The following is a 27931-nucleotide window of genomic DNA, read 5'->3' on the forward strand; positions in this document are numbered from 1 at the left end:
GAAGGTTAAAATCCAATCAGTGTCTCAAACTCCAGAACTAAACTGCAGCAAAATCAAGCAAACAAACAACGACGGACGTCACATTTTCACTGGATTTTACGTGTATTAAACTTACATTACATACACGCGTAACAAGAGCTCAGATATTAATGTGGAGGCATGTTTGTTTTAATACTCTTAGAAACACACCAGCGTCCAGGTGTGGTTCCCCACGAACAATCACCACAGTTTGTGCGTTTGTTAAGGAGGAGGGTGAACAGAGGAGTGTCTGAAGGTGGAGGGAGGTTTGAAGATGGACGACTTCCACCGGGAGCTCGGGTCATACGGTACGGCCGGCGATGGTGGTGCTCCCTGAAAATGACTGAGGAGAGAAGAGTTCATCAGAAGTTTGTACAAAAAATAAGGCGACCGGTGCATAAACAAAGGAAAGTGACTCACTCAGAACACTGAAATCATTTACAGCAGGTGCAGACGTATTCCAGATGTATTGCAGCTGCACGAGCAGCCTGATCATATCTGCTATACCGTCATAATTCCGGCAGAGGGGATTCAAGTAAGCATGGACAGTAGTAATAATAATATTAATAACTTGTAAAATGGGGAAGCTGGGTTTGGGAATTGTCCTGTTTCTATCCCTTGTGCTTGGACACCTCTATGAAATAATTTTTGCCATCTCAATCGTTTTACCTAAAGGTTACAAATACCTTTCTTTACGATTTATTTCACACTACATTCCGATTATTGATGATCAGAACTATTAACTGAAGGTTAATGTTGAATTTCTGGCCGTGTTAAAGTGTCCTTGAGCAAGACTGATTTCCCAAACCTGCTCCACTTTGAGGGGCCCTTCAAACCCCATGCACTCTAAACATTTGACAAAGAATGATGTAGAGAGAAGAAACAATTTAGAGCTTATAACTGCAGGTTCAGTGGTGGGCACGAGCTAACCAAAAAGTAGCTTCGATAACAGATAATCAGCCTAACTAAAAACTTATCTTTTATAAAGCTAAACCGAAAGACCACTCAAAAATTTATCGGGAAGCTACAGCTAACGATAACTTTCTGTTATGTGTCGACGCGGGTTGAGGAGCGGACCTGCGTCAGACGGAACCCAGCGCTACAAATAACCAGAAAAGCGGTTCCAAAAAACAATAGTTATTTCACCCGCTGGTGCATAAAAAGTGTAAAAACAGAAATAGCGTCCTTCTGGTGGAGTGAAGGCTGGCACGCTCTCCAGTGCCCAAAAGGATCGAAGCCCGGCGCTCCTGGACCCACTACCACCGCCAAACACCCCCCAGGTGGACACGACAAACCGACTCTCTGCGAAGCATAGAAGAGGTGAGGTAAGTTAGCAGTTACAACTAATATCCTTCAAAAGACACACACTATCAGCAACACATGCAGGTCTGTATTTTAAGCTTTATGCAAATGAGCAGTTTCTCACAACAGGTGGAGGACCACTTGTCCGCATGCCACAGCAGTGAGAAGCGAGCTGCACAATCCTCATCACAATTCAAGTATACTGCGTAACAAAATACCAAGTTACTATCAACAATTAGTCAAACACTTAATCACCTTTGATGTGTGCTGACAGCATGTGTCCCTCACCCTTCCTTGCTTCACGGGCTCGATGTGTCAAACCCAGGCGCGGTCCTCAGCGTCTCACAAGCGAACATCACAAGGTCGAGTTCCCGGCAGTTCTGCTTGAATCACACATGACTTAAATGCAGAACGCCATCCAATTATCTGCTTCAGCTGAAAGTCTTTAAGGTTGCATGTGAGCACCATTCACAGGTGCTGCACATGATGTTGATGAGGGTGAAGGATTCTTCAGCCAGCACCTTCTCCACAGACAAATCAGTTCTCATGCCACCTGGAGAGCAAAGAAAAGAAAAGAACACCAAAATATCCAGCCACACCCCCCAACACACAACAGTACCCCCCCTTTAACGGGAAGCCTCCCGGCGACCGAACAGACCAGGACCGAGAACAGCACCTCCCTCCGGGGTCCTCGTCAGGAAGCAGACAGCACCACGCTCCTAAGGTCCACCACAGACAGCAGGACAGGGCACCGCAGCTGGAAGGCCGGCTGGCATCAACAAAAGCCCCAAAACATTCCCCAGTACAATCCAACACACAGAAAAAAAAACACAAAACCCACCCAAACCCTCCCCAGGGGACCGTCCCATCAAACCCCGGGAAGAAAAGAAAAACTCCCAAACGCAAAAACCCAACACAGCCCCACAAACACAATACAAACATAAATGCATAAAAGAAAAATAACAAACAACCCCCCCAGAACGACTTGCAGAGCCCAACCCCCCCCCCAGAAGGCCTTTACCGCCAGTTCCAGGAGGAACAGCCAGAACCAGAATCCCACAAAGGTCCCCAGGTATACATGGAGCAAATGGCGCCCCCCAGCGGACCGTACCATCAACCCCAGGAGGTACCCTCCCCACAACCCCGGAACCCCAGACCCGGCCACACTTGGCTAGTTGGCCCCAAGCCAATTCCCCCCCAGAGGACCATCCCATCAACCCTGGAGGTGGAACCCGGAAGGAAACAGAACAAAATCAAAAGTCAACCCTCGGAGGACTACCAAAAACAACCCCGGGGGGATATAAAATGACCGCAAACCCTGTCACCTTCCCCGGCACCCCGAAAGACCCCAGGTCCCTCCCAGAGCCCCTCGGCGGCTCAATTTTGGCGAACGGCTCAAAACAGTAAGCCAGGGAAGGGAACAGGAAAAACTAACCCAGCCCCAACCCCAAAGCGCAGCGGAGAACCGGAAATACGTCCGGTGCCCCAACTCGACCATACCCCAGCCTCTCGGGAGGGGTGGAACTACCGAAATGGCGAACGGCAACAGATCGGCCCACCCCTCCGACTGAGGTATGTCTCCGCTGCACCACACCCCGGCAACACCAATGACGAACGGTACAAAGGCTCACCGAGGCTGGAGTGGAACCGGGCCCTAACCAAACCAAGAAAAACGCCCCTAACACCCCCCCCCCCCCCCCTCCTAGGTGCAGAGGTCTTCTGAGAACGCTCAGCGTGACCAACCTGCACCACCCCACAACCCACAAGACAAACGGTCTTGGGGCAAGTGAGGTTGGGGTTAGGGATGTAGGGAAATAAAAAACAACAAAATAAAACGACCCAACCACCCAAACAGAAAATACCTAAAAACACATAAAAAATTAACAATTAAGTGAGCCCAGACGGGCTTCTATCCGCCTAACATTCACTCCACCAGACACGCCTCTGACTCCCCAAACAAATTATAACCCCTATTTAAAGAAAACAAAACATTAACACGTACTAGATTTTTTTTTTTTTTTATATGTGTTATTTTGCCTGTCCCAGAACACCTGGAGATACGTCACCATTATTTTTCTTGACGCTTATATGTCGGGGCAATACAGTGATCTCCGTTAGTCCGAGCTGCATGGGCTCGTCAGCAAGAGGAGCCAGAGGTCCCGTCGGAAGAGCCTCAGTGGGGCGAAGAAGAGGCGGCCCAGATTTGTGTCGGGGAAAGCCCCGAGACGAAAAAACCCGCTCTGATGGCCGCCCTCTCTCGCGTCTACGCTCCTTCATCCGATCATCTAGACGAATCACCAATGATATTAGCTCATCTAAATCGTTTGGCTCGTCACAGACTGCCGGCTCGTCTTTTAATGACTCATTTAACCCATCTACAAACATTCCTCGTAAAGCTGCGGCGCGCCAACCTGACTGAGCAGAAACCAGAGAACATTGCATCACCGCACAAGGCTCTGGATGACAAACAATCGGTTCGGACGCCAAATCTCTGGGTGACGGAGTTATCTGCACTAGTATTGATGGTGCCGCAGGTGGAGCAGCAGGAAGCAGAACGGCTTGCGCTGCAAGCTCCGTAACACGGGCGTCTGTTTGTTTAATTTGGTTTGCGAGATGCTGTAAATGCTCCCATATTTTCTCCAAGTGTTCTTGAACTTTTTCGGCAAAAGGAACCGCCTCTGCCGCTGGGTCCATTATGGAATGGCCGGGAACTACTGTTATGTGTCAACGCGGGTTGAGGAGTGGACCTGCATCAGACGGAACCCAGCGCTACAAATAACCAGAAAAGCGGTTCCAAACACAATATATTTATTTCACCCGCTGGTGCATAAAAAGTGTAAAAACAGAAATAGCGTCCTTCTGGTGGAGTGAAGGCTGGCACGCTCTCCAGCGCCCAAAAGGATCGAAGCCCGGCGCTCCTGGACCCACTACCACTGCCAAACACTCCCCAGGTGGACACGACAAACCGACTCTCTGCGAAGCATAGAAGAGGTGAGGTAAGTTAGCAGTTACAACTAATATTCTTCAAAAGACACACACTATCAGCAACACATGCAGGTCTGTATTTTAAGCTTTATGCAAATGAGCAGCTTCTCACAACAGGTGGAGGACCACTTGTCCGCATGCCACAGCAGTGAGAAGCGAGCTGCACAATCCTCATCACAATTCAAGTATACTGCGTAACAAAATACGAAGTTACTATCAACAATTAGTCAAACACTTAATCACCTTTGATGTGTGCTGACAGCATGTGTCCCTCACCCTTCCTTGCTTCACGGGCTCGATGTGTCAAACCCAGGCGCGGTCCTCAGCGTCTCACAAACGAACATGACAAGGTCGAGTTCCCGGCAGTTCTGCTTGAATCACACATGACTTAAATGCAGAACGCCATCCAATTATCTGCTTCAGCTGAAAGTCTTTAAGGTTGCATGTGAGCACCATTCACAGGTGCTGCACATGATGTTGATGAGGGTGAAGGATTCTTCAGCCAGCACCTTCTCCACAGACAAATCAGTTCTCATGCCACCTGGAGAGCAAAGAAAAGAAAAGAACACCAAAATATCCAGCCACACCCCCCAACACACAACAACTTTCAGTATTGTCTCCGGTACACTTGCAACTACTAACAAGCTGATTTTGAGTTTTAACACTATGATTGCTTCTGGTAGCATCAAAGGCGACTACAGACCCAAACAATGAGTCAGCACTTCTGTCTTTGAGCACCCTGCCCTCTGCTGAAAGCTCGGAGGCTCCTGTTTATTACATAGCTTCCAGCAGTGAAGCAGCTGAGAGGCGCAGCGAAGCTCAACTCTCTACTCAATAGCAGTGTCGCCATGAGGCAGAGGTCTTGGAAAATAAAGCAGTGCTGACTTATGTTTTTGAGTTATAAATAAAATTAATACTGATAGAAAAACTCCATCAATGTCAATTCTGTCATTTTATAAAGTTAAAATATAACATATCTTTTAATTTTAAATAATGCACTAATTCTGAAGTTCTGTAACAAACACAGACAGATCACAAAGGATTCTGGGTAAAATGTGCCTCCGCTAACACTGATTGGTTGACTCATTCATTCTATGTAAAAACCAACACGTTAATGTGAGGTGTGTGTGTTGGTGTTTACATATAAATGTGCTTTTGCAAAATATACCTTTTTTATTTGTAAAAAATAAAAAAAGCCATTTGCAAAAAGCCAAAAGTTGTTATTTTGACAAACCGTCTGATATAACCAGGGTCAAAACAAATAGAACACTGCCATCTACTGGCGTCCAGACGCTCATACTGCCATGAACACTACTGGCCAGTAGATGGCAATAGAGACCGTGAAAACTTGCCAAAACAAAATTCCAGATAATCCATGTCTGCTACGTTTAAGATCCGTGGAATTTAATAAACTCAAACTGAATTTCAGACATCTTATATACAGTATATTACTGTGGAACAAAGTCGACAAACAGTGTTTCACATAAACAGGACTCTAAAGAGCAAACAGGAATCGACTGCAATGATTCCAATTGAAAATAATGGAGAAGCAACCTGGGCTTCTTCTTGCATTTTTACATAAAACAAACACAATAACAATGTCTATAAACCCAGAGAATATATTCACAAGAGTTTTAGGCACAATATACAAATTGTTTAATGCTGTTGTCCGTGTGGAGCCTGATCAGAGCGTCTCAAATGCATTTCTTCTGTTGTGAATGTACTGAGATTACCCACAATGCACCTGGACACAGCATGTCCACACTAAAACCTTCAAAATTAGTGCAATACTTTAAAACTAAAACATATTTCTGATATTTTTACTTTATAAAACTTCTGGATGACTTGGGTAATATTGCCGTGTATCAGTATGGGGTCAAAAGGAAAGAGCTTTTTTTTTTCTTTTCTGTGACCAGTTCTCCTTTGTCTGCACGAGGATAGAGCAGTTTCTTCTGGAACCAGCTCTCGTTGCTTGCAGAGGATAGAACATCTACTACAAAACATTTAACAGGCAGGTACTCAACTGATTTTAAACTTAATAAATGTAACTATAAAGTTACAAAGTTTTCTAGTTACAAACATTTGGAGGCGTTTAAATGTTACAAACATTTTTGGAGGCGTGGTGATCCTCCAAAAATATGTAAGCGGTCTAAAAATTACTGCACCAAAACTTATCGGAAGATAATTGGTCTGATGATGGTTTTCAAAGTTATCTGAAAACCTATCCTTAGCGGTTAGCAGATAATTAGCGGTTAGCGGAACTATGCCTACCACTGTGCAGGTTATACTTTTGATCAGCACCAATGTCTGCTTTTGAACTCGTCACAAACCCCACACAGTTTTCTGGTGTAATTCTTCATCGACTTGTAATATTGGAAGCTGGGACATTCTGAGTTCTCATTTGAAGCCAAAAGCAGCCTCAGAAGACATTTGTTTAGTGTCACTCAACAACCAAATTCACGTTTCTTCCTCATTTCTCCAATGATGCAATTTTGTTTTGTGAAAGCAGTTGGCTCAAACAAACTGACAACAAGCTGGTTTAGGATTCGCTTCAAATGCTAACATGCTAGAAAAGGTACTAAAGTTTATTTAAAGCAAAGCTAATGTTGAAAAAGCCCGCTGGTGTTTTGCGTAAATCCTTGTTGTACATTCTGAGATGTCACAGAGTTTTTAATGTCTAATGTTGCTATGATGTCTGTGATGAATTGATTACGTCACCTGAGTGTGGTCGAACACGCTGAGAGGTTAGCCGTTGCTATGACTCGTCGTTCTGTGGCGACGGTCCCTACGTGACAACAGATACATCCACAGTTAACACACACATGAAGACATAATGTACTGTCATACAATCACAGCAGTTCAAAATATGAGATATGACAGTGATATCATGATGCAAGTACTGATGAAAAAATCGCTCACTGACCAAAATACAATGACGAGTCATTTTCCAGAGTAATTACCATGTAGCTTAGGGGAGCTGATGGTCTAGTGGTTAAGTGTTAGGCATGAGATCAGAGGATCCACGGCTCAAATCCCAACCTGACTGGAAAATCATTAAGGGCCCTTGGGCAAGGTGCTTAATCCACTAGTTGCTCCCGGTTTGTAGTGGGCACCTTGCATGGCAGTAGCCTGACATCGGGGTGAATGTGAGGCATTATTGTAAAGCGCTTTGAGTGTGTAATGCAGATGAAAAAGCGCTATATAAATGCAGTCCATTTACCATTTAGCTTCTGAAATTAAACTGCATGTTGTGTATTAACGCATTTGTAGATGATGGCACAAGTGGGCATGAAGACATCTTTACTTTGGCTGTCATGCAAATGATTGACCTCTGGCTGACCTTGCCATGGCAACTTTGGTAGCCACCTAAATCAAATGACTTGACCTGAAAATTTATTATTTAACAGTAATTTCTGGGTCAACCTTCAATGACATGCCAAGATGGGTGACAATGCCAAGATGGGTGGAACTCAGCAAAAGGACCTGAGAGGAGAACTGTAGGTCAAAAACAGACACGCACAATATGGCCTTGACCCAAGTGCCTGATCTTCAGTCAACTTAATGTCACCTGGTCAATTCCAGAACTCACTGACATATTTGCACCAAGTTTGTTGGATACTGGATTCAGGGGGTTGGGGTGTAATTGGACCTTTGACCCCAATGACCTTGCCCTTTGCTTAAACAAGGCTTTTTATGGCAATTTTTGGTTTGGGTATGATATAAAGTTTGGTGGAAATTGGCCAAACGACCTCAGATGAGTCGTGAAATAATTAAACAGACATACATCGATAGATGTTCTCAAATTACAGAACGATATTTCTCAATTACAGAATGATTCCACACTCAGGTTTGAGCATCTACAGGATTCTAATATCCTTTGTGGGTTTTCTTTGGAGTGTACCTCACAGTGAAGGTCAAACCCAAAGGAAATAACTTGGTGGGTTTAATCCTAAACAAACATTTTGTATCATGGTGGGTGGTTCTTCTACGCGGCGTCAAATCCTTCAAACTCCAGTTTCATCAGGATGGTTATGTGTGTTTATATCGGTGTCAGTGTCACCTCATTCATGTGCAGCCCCAGGTGTTGCTTATGTTGTGTAGAATATCACGTTACACACTTGTATGCAGTTTTTTGAAGGGGGGGGAGACACCTTTAATGCCTGTCAAAAGCTGACATCACTGCTATAATGTTCCAAGTATGTGAGGTAAACAGAGAGACAAAGGACAAAATGCTAAACAGACGTTTTACGACTGGTAAGAAAAAGCACAAACCAATTCGTCCATCTTGTGGAGGACTGATTATCGACAATCTGGGGACAGACTGCAAGACAGAAACGACACAAAACATAACTTTGTATTCCCCTGCAGATCTGTAAAAACCAATGTTTTAACAACACAGCACGAAGACCGAAATCACTGCTGGCGACTTACTTTTTTGAAGTGACTCTTTTCGTCCACCTCCATGGGATCACCACTACTGCACAGGAGAGCAAAACCCATTAGATTCAGAACATTTCAAAACATATTGCGCTAAATTTCTGTTCAGAGCAACAATTAAAAACCTCAAAGTACAACTCGGTCCTCCACTGTATGAAAATATTGGATTAATATAATGTCTCAGAACTTTGGCTGTGAAACAACTGAAATGTGACCGTGGACTGACATTTCTGCATCTTCCTATTGCGGTTTTTACTTTGGTATTCATTAACAAAACCTGCAACGTGGACATCAGCTGCAGGACTTTAACTTCTTCTGGTGTGGAGGTCGTCTTTGTTCTGAATGCTAAAACTACAGGAGACACCAACTCTGGAAGTTCTACCTTTGGACTGACCGTCTCAACCCTTTAAAGGAGCAGCTCAACATGCATCCATCAGCTCATTTATCGAATTGGTTGAAATTAACTTTTTTTTAACCTGTAAAACACAGTGGCCTATTTTGCTTTTGTAAGGGGTTAATATACACTTCACTAACTACTAACTCGCATCAATCACTCCAGTGACACTTCATGAGGGGAAAAATGATGTTTAAAATATCTTATACAACACAAAGTAATGTGCAAAAATTTTAGGCACAATGGGGGGGGGGGAGAGGGAGACAGAGGATGAGGAAAGGAACAAGCTAGCTGGTTGCGATTAAAACATCTCGGAAAACATATTCAAACACAAAGCTATATTAAGTATACTTTTAAAAAGTCATATTGCACTGGTGTGAATACTGCACTAAATTGGATCTTTTCACTATAAATATAAAAACAATATTCCACTTAATCAATTAATATTTTATCAGAACAGAAAAGAATAGCTAGATCTCCATATGACAGTGGGATAGATACAACACAATAATAAAATAGCGCAGAGGATGACTACTTTCACAAGAGACAAAGTAAATATTTAGTGTGTCTATCCTTTATGCATAAAACAGAATTTGTTTGGGTGAATTATTCCGTATGCCAAGGGTGTAATAAAATCATTGGCATTTATTTATTTGTCTGGTCTGTGAACAGGATTACGTCAAAACTACTGCATAGATTTTGACAAAATTTTCACCACAGATAGATATTAGGAAGACACCACTGAATTTTGGAGGCGATTCGGATCCGGATTCTGGATCAAGATTTCACTTTATATAGACTTTGAAGGATTATGTAAAAAAAAAAAAAAAAAACTACTTTACAGATTCTCACCACATTTGCACCACAAATAGATATTAGGCCATGAAAGACTCCATTAAATTTTGAAGGTGATCCACATCAGGATTCTGGATCAGGATTTCAATTTCTATGCTCCACTTTGTCAGATTTTGGAGGATTATGTCAAAACTTGATTAACGGATTTTCAACAAATTGGTGTTAGGCCTTGAAAAACCCCATTAAATTTTGGAGGTGATCTGGATCTGGATTATTTTAAGGATTTTTAAGGATTGCTTCCAAACTACTTATGGATACGATATCACGATGTAAAACCGAGATTCAGGAAGGCTATTTCGTTTCAGTTTGTGAATTAAATATCACATTGCAACATCTTAATCAGTCAGACAATCATTCTGGATCAGTATACAATTATTATGTTGTGGAATCTGGATCCAGGTAAAGTCCGGGTCAACCTGCCTCCACTCTACTCCCTCCACCACTCCCTCATCCTCCTCAATGCCTCCCGTCACCATCACTGCGGAGGAAGCGAGAAGAGAATTTAGTCGCCTGTGTCCAGGAAAGGTTGCGGGTCCTGACGGCCTCAACCCCACAGTGCTGAAGGGATGAGCTTTCCAGCTGTGGGATCTTCCAGCACATCTTCACCTTGAGCCTGAGCCAGACGGTTGTTCCTGAACGATGGAAAACCTCATGTCTGGTCCCTGTGTGTTATGTGGGCCGCTGAAGAGGAGGTACTGCTGGCCCACCACCACCAGAGAGCGCCCTGCTTGGAGTGCGGGCTCCAAGCACGAGAGGGCGCCAGACCTAGAAGAAGTGACAGCTGTCATTCATCCTCTGCACCAGCTATCACTCGTTCATCATCATCATCACCACCATAAAAGCCGGACTGCAACTCCACCTCCTTGCCGAGAAATCGCAACTACTGAAGAGGTAATTTCTCTGCTGACTGACACTTTGTGTGTAATAACCTGAACTTCTGTTGCAGCCGTTTTCCTGGAGTGTTGCCTTGTCTGGGGAATTGGCGTTTGGTGTGACAGCGACGGCTTCGCCTCACACCCCAACCCAGATAAGTGGTTAACCAGGAGCTGCACGAGTGTGTGATTGGAGGTGGAGGTGCTCCCTCCTAACTGTGTATGGACTGTGGATTACTGAGTGTGCGGACTCACACTCATTCATCTTATCTCTGCTTTCTGCCAGTAGTACCAGGGTCAACAGCCGAAGAAAGAGGCCACCTGGGGACTCGGGACTTGGCGGCTCCGGTGTTCTTCAGACCGTTGGTGGTGGAAGCCGTGTGGGACGCGGCTTCTCTCTCATCAGGGGTCTTCCATCTTCGAGCCTGCCCACACGTCACCTGGTGTCAATTGACTGTGCAGATTTCTGTGAATTTAGTTGTGTATTGTCACAACATTAAATTGTTACTTTTTGGCTTATTCATTGTCCGTTCATTTGCGCCCCCTGTTGTGGGTCCGTGCTACGACACCTTCCCAACACTGTGCCCAAGAAGAAATCCAACACACTTGATGACTACAGACCTGTGGCTCAAACATCACATGTTATGAAGTCATTTGAGAGGCTCATCCTGAGGCACCTCCACACAGTCGTCAAATCATCGCTGGACCCCCTGAAGTTCGCATACCAGCCCAACAGGGGAGTGGAGGATGCCATCATCTTCATGCTGCTCAGAGCTTATTCTCAGCTGGAGGAGGCAGGCAGCACTGTGAGAGTCATGTTCTTCCACTTCTCCAGTGCATTTAACACCATCTGGCCTGACTTGCTCAGCAATAACCTACGGGACATGAAGGTGGAGGCTCCACTGGTGGTCTGGAATACCAACTACCTCACGAGCCGCTCACAGTATGTGAGGCTTTGGGACATTACGTCCGACACCATCAGGAGCAGCACAGGGGCACCACAGGGGGCGGTCCTGTCTCCCTTCCTGTTTACACTCTACACCTCAGACTTCAGGTTCTGGTCACAGTCCCACCACCTGAAGAAGACATTTTTGGACGACTCTGTTATTGTGGGCTGTATCTGCAGTGACCAGGAGGCTGAGTACAGGAGTGTGCTGGACAGGTTTGTAGAGTGGTGTGGACTCAACCACCTGAGCTGGTGGTGGACCTGAGAAGCCCAAAGACCCGTTTGAACCCAGGTACCATTAATGGAACTGAGGTGGACATTGTGGACTGCTACTAATGCCTGGGTGTCTACATCAACAACAAACTGAACTATAAACACAGATGCTATGTATAAGAGGTCAGAGACGACTGTACTTCCTCAGGAGGCTCAGACCTTTCAATGTCTGCAGAAATATGTTGCAGATGTTTCATAACTCAGTGGTCTCCAGCACCATCTTCTATGCTGTAGTGTGCTGGGGCAGCAGGCTGACGGCAGCTGACATGAACAAACTCAAGTTCATCAGGAGAGCTGACTTTGTCCTGGGGGTGGAGCTGGAGTCTGTGATGGAGGTGTCAGAGAGGAGGATGTTGAGAAAACTGCTCACCATCCGGGACAACACCTCCCACCCCCTGCATGCCACACTGATGTCCTGTCAGAGCACCTTAAGCCAAAGACTGAGGCCACTGAGGTGCACCACAGAACGCCACAGGAGGTCCCTCCTACCTGTGGCAATCAGACTATATAACTCCTCCCCCTTCTGCAGGATGAATACATGATGATTAGTTTTCAGTTACTCACAGCTATATGCAATACTGTCAAACATCTTGTGCAAGTGGCTTTCAGTCATTCTGCATAAACAAGTTGTACTCATTATTGTCGTATAAAAAAAAGCAATGTTTACTGTTTCGGCACTATGGCAAAATAATTTCCTTCAGGATTAATAAAGTTTTTTCTTATTCTTTATTCTGAGTCCTCGTCAACCCTTGGCAAGTGTCAGAAATCTCTGATTGCTCTTGTGCAGTTTTATGCCACCATGAACACTGTGTTGATCCGTTGTTTTTCTGATTATAACTTCCTTTTAGTCATCTTTGTAGAATCATGCAACAGGTTCTGCAATTTTTTTTTTTTTTTAAATGACACGAATAAAGGCTCCACGCTGCTTAAGACTTTTGCACAGTACTGCATGAGTGTTTGGAAGCCTCTAAATGAAACTACTGTCGTTTGTCTCAACAGACTTAATAACCCATCCATTTTCTTCCACTTTATCCGGAGTTGGGTCGTGGGGGCAGCAGCTCAAGCAAAGCCGCCCAGACCTCCCGATCCACACACACCTCCCCCAGCTCCTCCGGGGGAACCCCAAGGCGTTCCCAAGCCAGCCGAGAGATGTAGTCCCTCCAGCGTGTCCTGGGTCTTCCCGGGGCCTCCTACCAATGGGACGTGCCCGGAACACCTCTCCAGCGAGGCGTCCAGGGGGCATCCGGAAAAGATGCCCGAGCCACCTCAACTGACTCCTTTTGACGTGGAGGAGCAGCGGCTCGACTCCGAACTCCTCCCGAGTGACCGAGCTCCTCACCCTATCTCTAAGGGAGCGCCCAGCCACCCTGCGGAGGAAACTTATCTCGGCCGCTTGTACTCACGATCTCGTTCTTTCGGTCATGAGCCAAATCTCATGACCATAGGTGAGGATCGGAACGTAGACCGATTGGTAAATCGAGAGCTTTGCCCCCTACTCAGCTCTCTCTTCACCACGACGGTCCGATACAGCGACCGCATCACTGCAGATGCTGCACCGATCCGTCTATCAATCTCACGCTCCATCCGTCCCTCACTCGTGAACAAGACCCGAGATACTTAAACTCCTCCACTTGAGGCAAGAACACTCCACCGACCTGAAGAGGGCAAAGCACCTTTTTCCGGTCGAGAACCATGGCCTCAGATTTGGAGGTGCTGATTTTCATCAGACTTAATAACATTGCAAATAAAATACATGACCTAAAACAAGTGAAGAGAAAATTGCTTTGCATGACATCTCTCTCAGTACATGAATCAGTTTGGTGACCTTACTCTGCAGGTCTGATGGGAACATTGTACGCGGGTTAATATTCACTATCTATCATCTCTGCTGCTGCTCACAACATAAAGTCACTGTGGATAAAATTACATTTGCACTATTAAATTTCAGCAGCAAATCAACTCGGTGTCAACCACGTCTGAGGAACCCAACAGGGATTCCTGACTAAACCGTAGCAAATCTGATGTCTGGCTTTGTCAGGTGTGTGTGTGTGTGTGCGCACATGCATCTATGTGCGCTGCAGCCGCAGGGCAGATCTAAGCTATAACGCGGATAAAGCTACCATAAGACACTGCGGCTGAACCCCTGAACCCAGGATATAGCTTGTTTGCACTGTGAATGCCTCGTACGTTCTCCGCCCTCTTTGCTCTTTCTCATAACATCTGAGAGACGGTGAGAAGAAGGTTCAAGTAAAACACAGTGAGACCTTTAGAGGAGGGAGCTGGAACAGCAATACGACCAACACAGCAGAAATACTCACACGTTAGTCGATGAGGAGTGCCGCGAGAGGGGCATGGGAGAGTTATATGGGATCTGAACGACTGACAGACAAGAAGAAACAGAACACAACATTTACACGTATGAATGCAGGCGCGTCGGTGGTGGCTGCTGCCTTATCAGTGATGGAACACTCAGCACTGTGTGGCTGAAATGAGAACTTTGTCATGGCAAAATAAACTGTTCTTAAAATGATTAGTCTTTTACAGACCCAGTTATAAAGCATAATATTTACAACGAGAGAAGAATTAATTCGAGGAACATGCCTCCAAAAACAAAATAATAATAATAATCTATGCTCTACTGATTTCTTCCTGTTTGAACAATGAATACATCCATCATCTTTGTTAAAAGTGGTTTATTCACTTTTAGGTATGGAAAATAAGGCAATCCGCACACTGATCATTTGATGCCGGCGTTAATAACTTTACAATGTTGGCATTTATCACTCAGTGACAAACTCTTTGCATGAAGACAAGCTGTTTGTTAAAATGCTGCTTTGCTTTTTTCCTTTCTTCTTTTTTTAACCTCAGACAACAAGCAAGGTTGACAAGGTTTGGTCCGGATCTGATCCGAATTGTAGATTCTGTGGACATTTGAATTTAATATTGAAAAGCCCATTTGATGTACTTTTTGTATTATATCTCAATCAAAAGTCAAATCAAATCAACCTTTATTGTCATTTAGCTGTACATACAGTTGTAGTGCAGGCAAAATGAAAGGGCATTTATCACAGGGACCCAAAGACAAAAAATGTAAATTAAAAACACACATTTATAAAAATGCACAGCTGTCACACCAATCTTCCCACTCACACCACTCCAACCCCTCACATACTCATACATATACGCACATATCCCTGAGATGTCAGACTGAAAATGAAGTGAAAATGGAATTGTCTGTTAAAGTGTCCAAGTAGCAGCTTGTTGTTAAAGTCTAAAGTGTAGTGACGACAAAATCCTGGTCAGCTGTTCAACAATCTAACAGTTTGGGGAACGAAGCTGTTGAGCAGTCTGGCAGTCCTGGTTTTAATGCTACAGAAGCGTTTGCCTGATAGCAACAGTTCAAGGTGTTTGTGGAGAAGGTGTGATGGGTCCCTGACAATGGTCAGTGCCCTGCTCCTGCAGCGGCTCAAAAAGAGTTCCTGTCTTTTGTGACAATGAGATGCAAAGTGGCACTCTCAATGAATAGACTAAGTTTGATCTGAATTTGATCTGTATTGCGGATTCAGCGGATATCTGCTTTTAACATTGAAAAGCCCTTTTGATCTATATTTTGTGTTATACTTTAGCTTGTGAAAAGCCACTTCTAACAGGACTTTGACTTTGAACATTTTTTTTCCAAAGTAAAAATTTGTGGAATTGGAAACTAGCGTTGGCGGAGGCTTGCACTCTGCAAGTGCAGCGCTCTAGTTTTGTTGTTGTTTTTTGTTTTGTTTTGTTTTTTAAATCAGATGTGCAGATGACTTTATTGTCCACACCACGCAGCTCAGGTTTGGGCTGGTACCTTAACCCTACTTTGGCCTTCCTGTTTGTTTCTTTACTTTCATGCTCACCCCAACAAATCAGAACCTCGTTGTCCATGTAATCACATTCATTCTCACCCAAATTAAAAAACAGAACACACAAAGACAGATTTAGATGTGGTCCAATGTTACTTTCTCTATTAAAAGACTAGCTCTCACTTGTTTTCTCTGAATTACAAACAACATTTTTTACAGATACTATACATGAACTGAAATTGTATTATTTTTGAATGGCAGTTCACAGTCTTCAATACACTGAGGTGCCACTTATAATATCCAGTAATATCCATTTTCTATACCCACTTACTCCAATTAAGACTCACGGCTGGAGCCTATCCCAGCAGTCACAGCCTGTGAGGCGGAGTTACACCCTGGACAAGACCCCAGGCTACTGCAGGGCCATATATAGACAGACAAACACATTCACACCCGCACGCACACCTACAGTCAACTTGCAATAGAACTGCAAAAACACAACAACCAACAGAACAATAACATTAAATTATTGCACATTGTTATTTACCAGGATTTGGTCGATGTGGAGTATGAGGCGTGTGGATCATATGAGACTTCGATGAAATTTTGGCACTGAGGGAGAACAGCATCTTCTTTAAAAAAAAAAACTCTAACAAGCAAGATTTTTCCAAAATTGCTGCAGCTTGAATTAAAATACAAAACAGAAAATACAGTAGTGTTCAGAATAATAGTAGTGCTATGTGACTAAAAAGATAAATCCAGGTTTTGAGTATATTTCTTATTGTTACATGGGAAACAAGGTACCAGTAGATTCAGTAGATTCTCACAAATCCAACAAGACCAAGCATTCATGATATGCACACTCTTAAGGCTATGAAATTGGGCTATTAGTAAAAAAAAAAAAGTAGAAAAGGGGGTGTTCACAATAATAGTAGCATCTGCTGTTGATGCTACAAACTCAAAACTATTATGTTCAAACTGCTTTTTTTAGCAATCCTGTGAATCACTAAACTAGTATTTAGTTGTATAACCACAGTTTTTCATGATTTCTTCACATCTGCGAGGCATTAATTTTATTGGTTTGGAACCAAGATTTTGCTCGTTTACTAGTGTGCTTGGGGTCATTGTCTTGTTGAAACACCCATTTCAAGGGCATGTCCTCTTCCGCATAAGGCAACATGACCTCTTTAAGTATTTTGGCATATCCAAACTGATCCATGATACCTAGTATGCGATATATAGACCCAACATCATAGTAGGAGAAACATGCCCATATCATGATGCTTGCACCAGCATGCTTCACTGTCTTCACTATGAACTGTGGCTTGAATTTAGAGTTTGGGGGTCGTCTCACAAACTGTCTGCGGCCCTTGGACCCAAAAAGAACAATTTTACTCTCATCAGTCCACAAAATATTCCTCCATTTCTCTTTAGGCCAGTTGATGTGTTCTTTGGCAAATTGTAACCTCTTCTGCACATGTCTTTTATTTAACAGAGGGACTTTGCGGGGGATTCTTGCAAATAAATTAGCTTCACACAGGCGTCTTCTAAGTGTCACAGCACTTACAGGTAACTCCAGACTGTCTTTGATCATCCTGGAGCTGATCAACGGGTGAGCATTTGCCATTCTGGTTATTCCTCTATACATTTTGATGGTTGTTTTCCATTTTCTTCCACAAGTCTCTGGTTTTTTTGTCCATTTTAAAGCATTGGAGATCATTGTAGATGAACAGCCTATAGTTTTTTGCACCTGTGTATAAGTTTTCCCCTCTCCAATCAACTTTTTAATCAAACTACGCTGTTCTTCTGAACAATGTCTTGAACGTCCCATTTTCCTCAGGCTTTCAAAGAGAAAAGCATGTTCAACAAGTGCTGGCTTCATCCTTACATAGGGGACACCTGATTCACACCTGTTTGTTCCACAAAACTGACAAACTCACTGACTGAATGCCACACTACTATTATTGTGAACACCCCCTTTTCTACTTTTTTTTACTAATAGCCCAATTTCATAGCCTTAAGAGTGTGCATATCATGAATAATTGGTCTTGTTGGATTTGTGAGAATCTACTGAATCTACTGGTACCTTGTTTCCCATGTAACAATAAGAAATATACTCAAAACCTGGATTAATCTTTTAGTTACAGCACTACTATTATTCTGAACACTACTGTATATATAATTGTTGCATTTTTAGTTGTGGCACATTTTCTGATTTTTCATAGTGCTGAAAAACAACATATTAATGGCAGTTCTATAAAGAAGATTTGTAAATACTACACAGGCTCATCAGGCCAGTGCTTATAAAGTTGGATACGGTATCCAAGGATGAGCTCTGGGATAGACAAATACTATAGTTTATCTTCCCACTTCTTCAAATAAAACACATTGTTGATAACACAGCCAGTCCTCCAAGGAAATCATCACTGATCCTTTAAACAAAACTAATGCAGCCTTCATACTGTTGGGACAGACGTGCCAACAGTGACACCTAGTGACAGGTCGTGCACCAGCAGCCACACGGAGGTGAATAACCTCACAAGGTGATGAGTCAAGTCTGTTTAGTTCATAATGGGAACTTCTACATGCGAGTCGTAGAAATGTGGGACTTTGAGGATGTTTAACATGAACACACTGATCTATAAAAGGCTAACTTAAAATACATATAAATAACTTTTAATTATTTGAATATATGAGTAGGTATACTTGCCAACTACAGAAAAAAATCAGCAATGGAAACAGCTTTTCCCAGTAACATTCTCACAACTAAATATTGGAGGATGATAAAATTGATACAATATAGACAAAACTAAAACACCACTTTCTAGCCAAACGGTTTGTCATTTGAATTGGAACATGAATGTGCAAGTGTGTTTGTTTATATCTGTTATACCTGTGATGCTGTAAAGAGCTTTCCAACTTAGCAATGTAGGCATTCTGTTCGTTCAGCTTTCTGTGAATGGAAACAAAAAAAACACCAACTCGTCATAAACTAGAAACGAACATATACATCATGCAACTATAAGTTCATGGTTTAGCTTACTTTGCCATCTGCTGCATTTCCTGCTTCACCTTGACTACCAGCTCCTCCAGTTTCTCATTCTGTAATTAAATTAAAAAAAAAAACAATGTACACTAACTAAATTATTAACAAGTTTGCCTAATTAGTTAACAAAAAAAACTTTATTAATCCTCAAGGGGAAAATTAATTGCCACTGCACCATTCATAGATAGACATTATTCATTATTTTATTGATTTTAACACAAGATGAGATGGGCAGGGAACGTTGGGCGGATGTTTTTTCTCCCAAAATGATAAGCTAAGCAATCTGAGTACATTAAAATAAATAACAGTAGTAGCTGGAGAAGGCCATGGCCACGCCCACGTTTCACCCAGCTGTGGCACATAGCTGGTTATTTTAGAGATGTGGGAATGGACCGGTTGACTGTCCTGGGTGGTTGCCATCCAGAACCCAAGTCGGTTCTGTGGTGTTGTGGATGTGGCAAAGCACAGTACCAGTGCATTCTCCCAGAATTGAAAATAATAATATTAATTTCTGAATGCACTGAACTTCAAAGATAAGTCTCTTTAGCTGCCAAATGAATCAAAGCCAACAATAAAATCTCTCACACACAAAGTTTTTCCTGTCGGATAAAACGCCCCTCACCCTTTGCTGGTAGTGACTCAGCAGTCTCTTTTGATGTCTTGCCTGGAACACTATGACCTAAGGAAAAGGAAGAGTGAGAAGAATGCACTAAGAAATCATTTAAAAATGTAGTGCATCAACAAATTACTCTATAAAACAGATTTTTTTTTTATGATGCAAGCTCATAAATTTTAAACATAGCTGCAGGTGGTTGAGACCACCAACAAAACTGACAATGCAACAGCTTGCATAATTTATTTTAACCTACCGTGCATCCAGAAAGTATTCACAGCTCTTCACTTTATCCATATTATGTTACAGCCTTATTCCAAAATGGATGAAATTCTTTTTTTTTTTCCTAAACCTTATAAACACAATACCCCATAATGACAATGTGAAAAATGTTTTTTGAGGTTTTTCAAATGTATTAAAAATGAGAGTGCCATGCTCATAGAGTGCAACCCTCCACCAACACTAGTTTCCAATTCCACATATTTTTACCTTGGAAAAAATTTTCAAGGTCAAAGTCCTGTTAAGAAGAGGCTTTTCATAAGCTAAAATATAATACAAAATATAGATCAAAAGGGCTTTTCAATGTCAAAATCAAATATCCGCAATAAATCCGCAATACGGATCAAATGCGAATCAAACTTGAGAGTACCAGTTTGCACGTCATTGTCACAAATGAGAGTGATTGAGACACTTTTGATTGAGATATAATGCAAAATGTACACCAAATGGGCTTTTCAATATTAAATTCAAATGTCCACAAATCCACAATCCAGATCAGAGCTGGTTCAAACTTTGTCAGGCGATAGTGACTGTCAGTCTGCACCTCACTTTCAAATATGAGAGTGATTAGGGCACGTTTGGTTAAGATATTATGTAAAATATACATTAAATGGGATTTTCAATGTTAAATTTTTGGCCACGAAATCTGGAATCCAGATCAGAAATGGATCAAAGTTTGTCCATTAGTAAAGGATGCCATCCTACATAAGGCTCTCAAATATGAAAGACATTCAATCTTTTTTGACAGTTATGAATTTTTGAAAATTTGTCCAATGTTAAAGGATAGGGATGTTTCCAATTTTTCAAGATTTTGAGTCAAACTGAATCAGCTGTTGCCCATGAGGATATAAATCCTCTGTAAAAAAAAAATCAGAACAATGTATGAAAAATCGTGGGTTCCAGACAGTTCACAAACAAACAAACGGGGGTGAAAACATAACCACCCAACTACATTGGCGGAGGTAATAAAAAACTAAATAATCACATGTACAAAAGTATTCACAGCCTTTGCCATGAAGCCCAAAACTAAGCTCAGGTGCATTGTGTTTCCATTGATCATCTTTAAAATGTTTCTACAGCTTAATTGGAGTCCACCTGAGTTAAATTCAGTTGATTAGTCATGATATGGAAAGACACACATCTGTCTATACGTATATAAGGTCCCACAGTTGACAGTGCATGTCAGAGGACAAACCAAGTATGAAGTCAAATAAATTGTCTGTAGACCTCCAAGACAGGACTGTTTCAAGGCGCAAATCTGGGGAAGGGTACAGAAATATTTCTGCTGATTTGAAGGTCACAATGACCACAGTGGCCTCCATCATCCACTTAAAAAAAGAAGTTTGGATCCACCAGGACTCTTCTTCGAGCTGGCCGCCCGTCTAAAATGAGCGATATGGGAAGAAGAAACTTAGTCAGGGAGGTGATTAAGAACCCGATGGTCACTGTGTTAGAGCTCCAGTATTCCTCTGTGGAGAGAGAACCTTCCAGAAGGACATCCATCTCTGCAGCAATCCACCAATCAGGTCTGTATGGTAGAGTGGCCAGACGGAGGCCACTCCTTAGTAAAAGGCACATGGCAGCCCACCTGGAGTTTACCAAAAGGCACCTGAAGGACTCTCAGACCATGAGAAACAAAATTCTCTGGTCTGATGAGACAAAGATTGAACTCTTTGGTGTGAATGCCAGGCACCATGTTTGAAGGAAACGAGACACCATCCCTACAGTGAAGCATGGTGGTGGGAGCATCATGCTGTGGGGATGTTTTTCAGTGGCAGGAATCGGGAGACTAGTCAGGATTGAGGAAAAGATGAATGTAGCAATGTATAGAGACATCCTCGATGAAAACCTGCTCCAGAGAGCTCCTGACCTCATACTGGGGTGACAGTTTATCTTTCAGCAGGAGAATGACTGGAAGTACACAGCCAAGATATCAAAGGAGTGGCTTCAGGACAACTCTGTGAATGTCGCTGAGTGGCCCAGTCAGAGCCCAGACCTGAATCCGACTGAACGTCTCTGGAAAGATCTGAAAATGTCTGTGCACCTAATGGAGCTTGAGAGGTGCTGCAAAGAGGAATGGGCAAAACTATCCAAAGAATGGTGAGCCAAGCTTGTGGCATCATATTCAAAAAGACTTGGGGCTGTAATTGTTGCCAAAGGTGCATCAACAAAGTAATGAGCAAGGGGTGTGAATACTTATGTACACATGATTTCTTATCTTTTTATCCTTAATAAATTTGCAAAAAAAAAAAAAAAAAAAAAAAAAATTTTCATGTTGTTATTATGGGGTGTTGTGAGTAGAATTTTGAGGAAAAAAATAATTGTTCCATTTTGGAATAAGGCTGTAATGTAACCAAAATGTGGAAAAAGTGAAGCGCTGTGAATACTTTCTGGATGCACTGTATTTGGATATTAAAAGGTACACCCTGTGCCCTGCTAAGCAAGTAATTAGCTACTGCTACAAAATGCCAGCATGTCATCCTAATTCCAACATTACAGTACAAATATCACCATCAACATAATTCAGTCTGTTTCTTTATGCACATTTTGTAAAGCAGGGAAATGACCACACTTTGCCAATTTCTGCCAGCTGTTTGTTTGCAACATCGTTGATGTCGGTGAACAAGGCCTTCACCTCAGAGCTGCTCTGAAAGAAAGAAAAGTCACATCAGTGCAATGGCGACATGACTCCAGCATGATATCAGACTATTAAGAAATGTTTGTAAAACAATGGCAAGCATTCCATCCTGCAATATCCCCACACCCCCAAAGATGACAAGTGATGACAAATTAAAAATAAATAATAGCATGCTTACTTTCTCAGAGAGAGGAGATACCTGGCATTGGGCATTGCATATTAAACACCTGCCTTGGATGCCTGAAATAAAAGTTGCAATTATACAGGATAGAGGATGGTATATCTATGGACATAATTAACTATGTTTTTGCATCATCAAGACTTTCTTGCATAAATGGTAATTGGACTGCATTTATATAGCACTTGTCCATCTGCATCAGAAGCTCCAAGCGCTTTATAATTATGTCTCACATTCACCCATACGCAACGATGTCAGGGTGCTGCCACGCAAGGTGCTCACTACATACTGGGAGCAACTAGGAGATTAAGGACCTTGCCCAAGGGCCCTTAGTGATTTTCCAGTCTGGCTGGGTTTTGAACCAAGGATCCTCTGCTTTGAAGCCCAATGCTTAACAACTAGACCATCACCTCTCCTAAGGTGTAGCTATTAGGAAACAAGACCGTTGATGAAGCCCCATGATTTGGTATCAAAGTGGCATGACATCTGGTCCAGAACCCGACTTGACACAAATATCCGGGAATGCCCAGGATTGCCTTCAAGATGGCAGCAAAACAAAGCAAGACTGCAGGATGACAAAATCTTGTACCACCACAACTTATCAGTGTCCAAAACTCCCCAAGACTATGTCCAGGACCTGTCACAATTTAGGCTGGTCTCCCAATTGGAGATTTTTGGCCCCAGTTTTCCAAATCCAAAATTGAACAAATCCTGCCCGACGAATTATTAAAACAGCAGGCAAAATACCCGCAAAAGAACAGCCATTCAATAATCAGACTAATCAGCCAAAGCAAGCTTTGCCGGGCAACACAGAAACAGACACGACTAAGAAGAAGGGTATTTATTGTCAATGTACATACAAAAAAACTATGTCTTCTGCATTTAATCCATCCTAATTACAGTTAGACACAATCCAACCACTAGGAGCAGTGGACAGCCACAGTTCGGCACCCGGGGACCAACCCCAGACATAGAGACGCTGCTTTGATCAGGGACAGAAAAAGGAGCAGACCCTAAATAAGTATGTTTTGATTGCAGGAGAAAACCCACACAGGCACAGGAAGAACACGTAAACTCCACACCAAAAGAACTAAAGGAGAAACGATCCCACAAGTTTCTTGTGAACCAACAGTGCTAACTAGTAATTCACGTACCTGCAAACATTTGAATTTACCATTGTGGGACATCCACGCATGGCCGTGAGCATGAAGCGTAACTGGGGGGTCTGGGGGCATGCCTCTACCAAAATGAGCGAACAAGAAAGAGTGCTTAAATTGACCCCGACGTGATTTGAACACGCAACCTTCTGATCTGGAGTCAGACGCGTACCGCAATCAGTGATTGCGTCAGTCAGTCAGAGCTGCGTGTCGTCAGAGCGAGCTGCAAAAAGTTTGTACCTGAGTTTTCAGAGGTGGTGTTTGTGGTTGCCATCTGTCACGCCGGTGTTTGCCAACCCGGACAGTGGGAATACCACCTCAACCGGCAACTTAGCCCCGCGACTGGACAGCAACAACGTCCGAGGCCCGCCCAACGTGGTGAATTCACTGTGGCCGCGCGCTGCATCATTAAAGCCGCGCGTCGCGAGTGCCGCTCCCCCAAGGCCTCGTGCAGCCACCGCGGATCCATCAGCGCGGAAACACCGAGGCCGCGCGGCACCAGCGCAGTGCAGATCCATCCCGGTGACAAACAACGCAGGCTGTTAACATCGGCGATCGACAAGCTGCTCATAAGCCGACCATGGGGCCTAAGAAGGTTCTGACAGCGGAGGAAGGTGACGATATTAAAAAATCTCTGGACTTTCTATCAGAGGAGATTTCTGTTGTGAAGCAGCAACAGAAATCAATCATGGATCTGGTGGAGGAGGTGAAGGCATTACGGCTCCAGAACGCCGAGAAAGACCGGCATCTGGTGCAGCTGGAAAATAGAGTGGCTGAATTGGAGCAGTACACCAGAATTAACGACGTCATCATCACAGGTCTTCACATCAAACCACGGTCCTACGCACGGGCGGTAACAGATGAGAGCGGAGGGGAGCCCAGTGAACAGGAGGTCAGCTCTGTGGAAAAAACAGGTTGCTGATTTCCTCCTATCTAAAGGTATAGAAATGGATTTAAATAACATTGAAGCGTGCCACCCTCTGCCCCGGAGAAATGACGGTGATAAACGAACCGTCATCATGAGATTCATCAACAGAAAACACAAAAAAGCAATGTTAAAACAAGGAAGAAAACTGAAAGGGACAAACGTATTCATCAATGAACATCTCACCACACGGAATGCCGACATCGCCAGGAAAGCATGCTTCTTAAAGAAACAGGGAAAAATCCAGCACACATGGACTTCAAACTGTAAAATATTCATCAAACTGAACGGATCACCAGAACCAGAGTAATTCCTCTGTTTAAAACTGGTGACAAACACACATTTTCTAATTATAGACCTATATCACTCCTGCCACAATTTTCCAAAATTTTAGAAAAATATTTGCTAAAAGATTAAATGATTATTTACTGAAGCATAACATCATTTGTGAAGAACAATATGGATTCAGAAGGTCTCGAACTACATCACATGCTTTGATGGACTTTGTGGAAAGTATAGCAACTGCAATTGATAATAAACAATACACAATAGGTGTTTTTTTTTATTTACAGAAAGCGTTTGACACAATTAACCATGGAATACTATTAAGTAAACTGCAGAAATATGGAATCAGAGGTCTGGCATATGAATGGATAGCTAGTTATTTACAAGGCAGATTTCAGTATGTTCAATTCAATAATACAAATTCTGAACTCAGGGATGTCACATGTGGGGTGCCGCAGGGCTCAGTGCTGGGTCCTTTGTTGTTTATAATCTATATAAATGATATAAGTTGGGTGTCGAGTTCACTGAGATGTGTCCTTTTTGCGGATGATACAACTGTGTTCTGTAGCGGTGAAAATCTTGAACAGCTTCTGGACATAGTGGAGAAAGAACTGGAAAAATTTAAGGTTTGGTTTGACGCTAATAAGTTGTCACTCAACCTTGGGAAAACTAAATGTATTATATTTGGAAATAAACAGGCACCCAAATGTAAAAATTTAACTATAAACAATAAGGAAATTGAGTTAGTAACAGAGAATACATTTTATGTGTTATAATTGATAATAAACTTAGCTGGAAACCACATATAAATTATGTGAAATCAAAATTGTCAAAAACTATAGCCATTTTGTATAAAGCCAAAGACCTACTGCCGCAAGAAGGGTTACTTACTTTATATCATTCTCTGATGGTACCATATATGACATATTGTGTTGAGTCATGGGGAAACACTTACAAATCAAATACCAATCCAATATTCCTTTTGCAAAAACGAGCCATACGAATCATCTGCAATAAACAATATCGTGAACCAACTCATTCTCTATTTGTATCTTTAAATTTATTAAAATTCATTGATTTGGTCGATTACATTACAATTCAAACTTTATTTCGAGCGAAAAACCAAGCCTTACCGAGACATGTCCAGAGTCTGTTCCGATTGAGGGAATCCAGATGTAGTTTAAGAGGTTGTGCAATTTTTATGAAACCACCAGTAAGAACAAATGTAAAGGGTTTTTGTGTGTCTGTGGTTGGGGTGAGGAAATGGAACAAATGTTCAACAGAGGTTAGAATGAGTAGTACCTTAGTGAGAAACTACTCAAAAAAGAACATTATGTCTAAGTATCATAAAGAAGCAAATATAATTTGATTTATATGGAATGTTCAATTTATAAGTGGGACTTATTGTATATTTGAATGTGTGGGTATGTATATGCGTATGTAGATATATAGATATGGGTAGGTGTATATGTATATAAGTGACTGTGTATATGTATGTATATATTTATGTTTGTAAAGTATATACGTATGTATATAGGTATATGTGGCACAGCCCAAGCAGAGGGTCACCCCCAAGAGCCTGGTCTGCTTGAGGTTTCTTATAGGGAGTTTTTCCTCACCACAGTTGCCTAGTGCTTGCTCTGGGGGTTGGTAAGGTTAGTCCTTACTGGCGTAAAGTGCCTTGATTCGACTTTCTTATGATCTGGTACTATATAAATATAATTATAAGTGAATAGTATATTGATGTGTATGTCTGTGTGTCGACATGTAGTAGTGAATTTATATTTATGTAAATATGACTGATTAGAATTGTTGGACTTGTACTAGCAGGGGTGGGCGCTAATAAGCTTTGCTTCAGCCCACACCCTTTCGGACTCACTAGTTTTGTCTGTGTTTGTTTGTGGAATTGTTCATTTTTTTCTATTTGAATATTTTGTGTGTCGAATTAAAAAAACTTTGTCACTTTGTCACTTGTCACCATTGCGCCACGAGGTCTGATCATAGGTAGGCACTAATTCCAAACATCAGGCCGCGATTGGGTATCTTTTTTTTTTTGTTTTGTTTTTTTTTTTTTTTTGCTGCACTAATGCAGACAGTCAGATTTGCACTAGGAGACCACCTTTAGACAAAAAAAGTGTGCAAGTGAAAAGTTTTCATTAAGACGATCTTCCACACTGCAATCTGCAATACTGCATAATCCCCAACAGATGTCACTGTCTAATCACATCTGCTTCTACAGTCATGGCAAAACTGGTTGTCCAAACAATGCCCATAATGTTATTGCCTGCATTAATAACATAAATGTACCTTTCTGATAGCAGACACTACAGACGATATGACCACATGTTGTCACAGCTAGTTTGTGTGTAGCACTGGGAGGATGGAAGCAGGAGTTACAGCAGACCCAGTAAGACATCTTCACAACACCTGCAGGGGAAAACAAAACGTTTTGCTATGCTAGCTGGTCCTACGCTAATAACTAGGACTTTAGGGTTTTGTAAGTGAATTACATCCGTGAAAAGTGAAACATTTGCAGTAATATTCATGGGATGAGTGCCCTCATTTAAAATTCCAGCTGAAATAAATGTACAAATTGCTGTCGATTTCCACATAATAAAAAGTTATAGCAGGTAGGTAATGCTAGCCGCAGATGACTAGCTTAAATTTGTTGTTTTCAGCATCATGTAACACTTTCAGTGATAAAATAAAGACCGACATGCTCTCGACAAATTATGTTATTGCCTGTTAATCTACACAGAAAGGTCCCTTAGCGTTTTACCTTTGAAGATGCATATTTTTAGACCTCTATCTGGTGACTTAAGTGAAGTTTTGTATCATGTTTCAGAAAAAGTATGAAACAGAAAAAAACTCACCGGCCGTCTGTGACGTCAC

The 27931-nt window shown here is 42.4% G+C and overlaps 1 protein-coding gene across 3 annotated transcripts; it reads right to left on the reverse strand.

Moving 5' to 3' along the window:
• Positions 1-158: 158 nt before the first annotated feature.
• LOC117520129 (probable E3 SUMO-protein ligase RNF212) lies at positions 159-27931 on the reverse strand. Of its 3 annotated transcripts, none has more exons than XM_034181427.1 (13): positions 27913-27931; positions 27347-27466; positions 22673-22734; positions 22429-22503; positions 19587-19643; positions 18962-19020; positions 18812-18871; positions 16466-16530; positions 14401-14461; positions 8737-8782; positions 8578-8626; positions 7024-7090; positions 159-361 (listed from the first exon to the last, which is right to left on the reverse strand). In XM_034181427.1, exons 2-13 carry the CDS (start codon positions 27453-27455, stop codon positions 241-243), a joined length of 831 nt encoding a protein of 276 aa, XP_034037318.1. In that variant the 5' UTR covers positions 27456-27466; positions 27913-27931; the 3' UTR covers positions 159-240. The 3 variants fall into 3 exon arrangements, with proteins under 3 accessions (XP_034037318.1, XP_034037319.1, XP_034037317.1); XM_034181428.1 differs by lacking the exon at positions 27913-27931 and adding an exon at positions 27819-27889 and having other exon boundaries at positions 8737-8779; XM_034181426.1 differs by lacking the exon at positions 27913-27931 and adding an exon at positions 27819-27889.

This window comes from Thalassophryne amazonica, chromosome 11 (genome assembly GCF_902500255.1).
Source record: "Thalassophryne amazonica chromosome 11, fThaAma1.1, whole genome shotgun sequence".
NCBI lineage: Eukaryota > Metazoa > Chordata > Actinopteri > Batrachoidiformes > Batrachoididae > Thalassophryne > Thalassophryne amazonica.